General features: G+C 43.4%; 1 protein-coding gene across 1 annotated transcript; it reads right to left on the bottom strand.

The window, feature by feature from the left end:
* Positions 1-928: 928 nt before the first annotated feature.
* On the bottom strand, positions 929-5,454 carry MOS (MOS proto-oncogene, serine/threonine kinase). Its single transcript, XM_085605602.1, has one exon. The coding sequence runs from the start codon at positions 5,312-5,314 to the stop codon at positions 4,220-4,222; it is 1,095 nt and encodes a 364-aa protein (XP_085461728.1). The 5' UTR covers positions 5,315-5,454; the 3' UTR covers positions 929-4,219.
* Between the last annotated feature and the right edge of the window lie 510 nt (positions 5,455-5,964).

Raw genomic sequence — 5,964 nt, 5'->3', positions numbered from 1 at the left:
CCCACTTGCCGCACTTAGGTCAACTTCTGCTCTCTTGCCTTGCCTATGAAGACAACATCATCCGTTTAAGTTTAACTAAAGCTGATCTGACCAGATTATTAACCAAACTCTCCAAATGTTTGTCAATTAACAAATTGGAAATCAATACATCTAAAACCAAATCTATGATAAGCAACCGGCTAGCACCGCATCACAACATTTGGCTAGAAGGCAACCTTTTGGAGAACGTATCCAGCTATCAGTATTTGGGATATTATATAGACAGCAAACTATCCCATTGTGAGCAGAAAAATTATATGACACGGCGAGCAGGTGCTCTAACATTTGCGTGTAAATCGCTAGTAAAGAAATCAGAGGGACCATCACTAAGGCTGTTGCTCTCGGTAATCGCCGCCAAAATCCTTCCAACCTTAACCTATGCTAGTGCCGCCATGCATGGGAACAATTCTATCCTTCTTAATAAATTAATGACAAGTATCTACAGAAAGGTTTTATAACTTCCCAGGACTGCTTCACCAGCACAAATGTGTTTGGAAATTGAGTGTATGAATTATTGGGCAGACTTTATACCTCTATAAATATGTGGTACCGGATAAAACAAAACTCAGAGAGTATAAGCTTAAATGAGGCCCTAAGATCGGAACTTGACAATAATTAAAAAACATATATTGCAGTTTAATCAATTTTGTACAATTCGATTAAAACGACCGACACTTTGAATCCCTGGAACAAAAATATGCCCTTGCCAACATTTAAGCTAGCGCTAAATAAAGCTTCAAAATGTCACTCGTTAATACTGGATAAGCGCATTTTCACCCAAAAATCTCATGCATGGATGGTTATCAATAACTACAAAGTCCTGAAACCAGCAGCTTATTTAGACTACACATTTTCTATCCAACTAAAAAGACAACTAATGGCACTGCGGTTCAGAAGGTCCCCTTCATTGGCAGATGAGCCACACTGGAAAAATATTGACTCAAATGTGTGCAGTCTTTGCGGCAGTCAAAAAGAAGACTTTATTAATCTTATGTCAGTGTAAGAAGCTACAACCAGCACAAGCCACTTTATTAAGGAGAGCCTTCCTGGACAGAGGAATAAGAACCTGCAGGTCTTCCGTTATTAGAGGACCAGACCTATCTGACCCCCAAATTACCTGTAAATTGATAAAGTTCCTCCGTGCCCAGATCAAGCTGTGAAAGCCAAGGCCATTTTATAAGGTTACCTCAGTGGGGGAGAAACATAATTCCACCTCCATTTGTTAAATTACCATTGTATGGAAAGGAAGACTGCACAATCTATTATCACTTAAAGTCGACCCAACGCGTTGGACTCTTTTTTAGGGGCATCAACCGGTCAATCTGGTAGTAATGGGATACAGAGACCTATACATGTTTAAAATACAGCAAGATAGAAAGTAAGTCAGCTTGGTATAGGTAATTGAGTTTCAATATGAATGCATTTTATTGGTACTTTTTATTATGCAGAGCTTGCAAAAAATTAGGAAGTCAGAACAACGTCTTATGCTAGTTACATATGTATGATAAATTTTAAAACTGAATTAATTTCCATTTGCTGTTTTTGAACACTGCGTATTAAGTTTTACACTTAATGCTGAAATGATTTTAAGCTTTATAATGTATGATATTTGATATATGCAAAATTGTTATGGTTTTAACTAACTAAACAATAAAGTTCTTCTTCTTCCATGGGTGCGCTTTTGAGACTTTCTTTAATTGGGCCCCTAATTTGGACTGGCGCTGACCGTGACCTTTTGTGTTAATTAAAATTCTGTCCCTCTACCTCTGTATCGGCTGGCTTAACTGTGATGGACGGCATTCTGCTCTTTCACAAGGAGCGTATCAGCACTCAAAGTAGTTTTGTTCAGAGCCAGTTACTACTGTGACAGTGTGTGCTTTTTAAGACCAAAAAACAATTTTTGTTTCTGCCAATGTTTGTTATAATGGGGAGGGCCCGGCAGCGCACACACCAATCAGGTTTTACAAAAACCGTGCCACAAGTCACATCGACAAAACAAAAAAGGTGACCACCTATTTCAGACCTACTGGCTGTGCCAATGCTTGTTTTTTGTTTCCCATAAACTTATTGAAACTGGTTGCACTGATTTTCCATTATAAATATTTTTGGGAAATACTAGCATGTATCAACACGTTACTAAATCATGCTACAAAGAAACGGTACCTGAAATTTTACAGTAGTTTCGCATAATGTTTTTTTCCTGCTTTCATTTTTTTAAGAACATTTGATTTTGAAAGCAAAGAATCATCAATCTTGCTATCAAGCTTCTGTAAATATTTGCATCAAATCAGAGAGCATTCTGGGAGCCTTCATATTACTAAATACCTTCATATTGCTAAACTTTGAAGATGTGTGTAAAATGTTTATACTGGAACCACTGTCAGTAGTGTAGTTGGATCTTATAACATTTACTTAGAGTGCTCACCCGAATAATAAAGGCTTTCAATTGAATCAACCATAAATACAAGTTTGAACAGCATTAATTAGGCAAAAATATTACCTTCCATGCCCTTCCCCGATTCATAATGTGGTACTGCAAACTGGCAGCCAAAGGGTTTGTGCGGCAGGGGATTGAGCCTACTTGCCCCAAGGAGAAAATACACATGAAAACGTGTTGCCCTTGACCCCAAACAATATGTCCAGGGTGTCAGGCTATTGAAATTCAACATCCCCGACTCCAAATCAAAAACCATGATAGCTGGAAACGAGAAAGTGATGAGTTGTTTCTCTTTAACCTACAGTTTTTTGGACCAAGTGGCCCTTTAATAATATTTTTGTACTGGGATTACATATGCCTTGAAATAGAAAGGTCATGCAACTACATCACCATTGTCGGGAACTAAACTTCATTTTGGCATTTCACAAGTGGGGAAGCTTTTACTGAGCAACTGCAATGAGGATATAGCAGATAAAGTCTTTAATGAATGCAAAATAAAGCTCAGCAACTATTTGTCAGAAACCCTCTTTAATTAAAACTTTACTTTGGGTGGCAGTTATACCATAGTTGCTGGACCTTCATTTCAGTTACACTGGTCCCGTCATTTTTCACTGTGATTGCATCACAGATTGTGTAAAACTGAATATGCTAATCTTTTCACAGAACCATAATCAAGGAGATATGCCCTCAATTTTGTTCAGATAGGAATAAAATATTAAATTAAACCCAACACCTTATCTGTCCTGTGTGCAGCTAGCTTTACTGCCTTAGAGTGCAGCCATCTCTAGTGATAGAGAGCACAGCCATCTATGGTGCTCAACACTGCTGCAGTCTGTAGGGTCTAAGAACACAGTCTTGTGTAGTTCTTGGGAGTGCTGCATCTGTAAAGTCAGAGATTTCAGCCCCATTTAGTACCTGTGAGAAGGGCATGCTAGTGCCTGAGAAAGGTATCATTTGTACTAGATGAGAGAGCGGCCACTTTTAGTGCCAGTGAGGCCAAATACACCATCTCTGAAAGCCTCTTGTTTTGTATTGATATTGAACTGTCACCCATAATGCCACAGTGCTGGCTGTACATTGAACAAAGTCTGTAATTTATTTCCCTAACTAAATCAGTCTTCTTTCATGGCTTCTAAAATGTTAACATGCAATTCAATCTTGCTTAGGCCCAGGTGGGTGTGAAAGAGTTGAAAACTATTAATACAAAGTTGTCCACACAGGGGCCCCCAAAATCAATACGATGTCAGGGTAAGAGCATGAACTGATCATTTGACAAGAAAAGATGGGCCGGGCCTATGTTGTTTTTCTTCCTATTCGGAAGGACAAATATAAAGGTATTTTGTGAAGCTCTCTGTACACAAAGGTCCTTTTGCCTGATGAGAAAATGGTTGATTGACTACGGATAAAGGCTAGTAAGAACACGTTTCAGTGTCTTTTTTTTTTTATTATTAATACAAGGTTGTTCTTCACCCTCTTGGTTCTAGTCAGAAAAAAATACGAAAAAAAAAACAAAACAAAAAAAATGCAACAAAAAAAAAGTGTGACAGTAAACGTCGAATACAACCATGAATAAAAATAAATAAAATATATTAATCTGCAGATATTATTTAACAATGATATATGTTTTACAAAGGCCTCGAGAAATGTCTATGCAGTGTCACAACAGTTGCTCAGGAACTGCTTGTAAGCCAAGAGAGCAATGTCAGTCTAGTAATGTCAGTCTAGTCGTATAAGCCAGGAGGGTCAAAGGCCCAAATTCGGCCCATACAGTCCAGGGCCATGTATGCTGTTGAGCTCCTCAAGGAGCTCTTTGGCCCCCGGCCTCTCCTCGGGCTTCGCCCCCCAGCAGCGCTCGATGATGCCTTTGAATGGGGCTCCTTGGGCCCCGGGGCCGCTGAAGGCGGGCCCGGTAAGGGGCGGCCGCAGGTGATAGGCCACCACGGCATAGAGCACGCACTGTCTCTCCACGCCGGTGAAGGGCGTCTCGCGGCTCACCATCTGCCACAAGGTGATGGCGAAGGAGTAAATGTCGGACTTGCGGGTGGGTGGCAGGCCGCGCAGTAGCTCGGGAGCGCGGTGCGTGTAGGTGCCGCCAATCTGACACGCATCGGCGGGTTGAGCGCGGGCCTCGCGGCGCTGCAGGCGCAGCGAGCAGCCGAAGTCGCCGATCTTGCAGCAGGTGTAGAGGCCGTGCCGAGCTAGCAGCACGTTGGCGGGCTTCAGGTCCAGGTGGACTATGCTGTGCGAGTGCAAGAAGGTCAGGCCGCGGGCCACATCGCGGGCGTAACTGAGGCAGCTGGCGGCGCCAGTACCGATTTCCCATGGTTGTCCGTCTTCACCGTAGGCCATTCCGGGGTTTTGATTACTATAGATGGCGTGGTGCAAGGTGCAGCTGCCCGTGTACTCCATGATGACAGCGCCCAGGTTATCGGGATCCTCCGGGCCGCAGGGGCCGGCCGCCAGCACCCGCACTAGGTTATCGTGGCGGGGCAGCTGCGCCACGTTCAGCTCGGCCCAGAAGCTCCGTCTGGAGGCCAGCCGGTTTTTTGCAGAGCGCTTCACCTTCTTCACGGCTACAGTTTCGCCGCGATAAGTTGCTCGGTAGACGAGGCCAAAACCTCCGGCCCCTAAAGGTTCCAACAGCGACACCTCGGACCAGTTGATGGAGCACCAAGCCAGGCGTGGGGGCAGGCGGCGCTCCCGGCCATCGGAGGAGGATATGGATAGGGGACCGCCCTTGCGGGAGAGCGCGAGCGGGCTGCTGCTGTAGGCCCGCAGCTCCACCGATGGCGAGAATTCCCGCGAGAGGAAGCGCTCCACTGGTACAGGGGACGGCATTCTGGCTCAGAAAGCATGCGCGTTGGAGTCCCTCCACTTCACCACACCGTAAAGTGAACGGAGGCGCCATTAGGTCTACGCACTGATTGTAGGGAGGGCCCCATGCTTCGCATCAACAAGAGACAGCTGAAGTCACTTGCTACAGCGCTATCTCAGTAGATGCACCTTTATTCTAGCCCCTTTTCACTAGACGTGAACTGTTGACTCTGTACCAAGTTAAGCTTTTCTTCTCGAACCCAGTTGCACTACAAAATTACGTGCAGCTTATTGTTACTTAAGAAAGGAAGATATTAACTGGAGGACCCATACACGCCAAGATATCACAAAATTCTATGTCAGTATCGGAGGCTCCAATAAGTCTTCTCTTTTCTTTACTTTTTAATTTCAGCAGCCAATCGCATTTAAATAAACAAAACTACATTACCCATGTAACCCTCCTACCTCACATAGCTCATGCCCCAATCACAACAGAGCAACAATTATAAGTAACAATGGCTCCATTTTGTGTCCCTTTTGCTGCTTTGCACTCAGATAAGTACATTTTATGAGTTTATGTGATGATTGAATATTGCGTTATTACTGTTGAAGTGTTTCCAGCGATTGGCGGTTAATAATGTCAGTGCTGATAGTTATTTAGTAATCTACTGCAT

This window comes from Triturus cristatus, chromosome 5_1 (assembly GCF_964204655.1).
Source record: "Triturus cristatus chromosome 5_1, aTriCri1.1, whole genome shotgun sequence".
Taxonomy (NCBI): Eukaryota; Metazoa; Chordata; class Amphibia; order Caudata; family Salamandridae; genus Triturus; species Triturus cristatus.
Note: the sequence above shows the minus strand (reverse complement) of the source record. Positions and strands in the feature narration are given on the sequence as shown.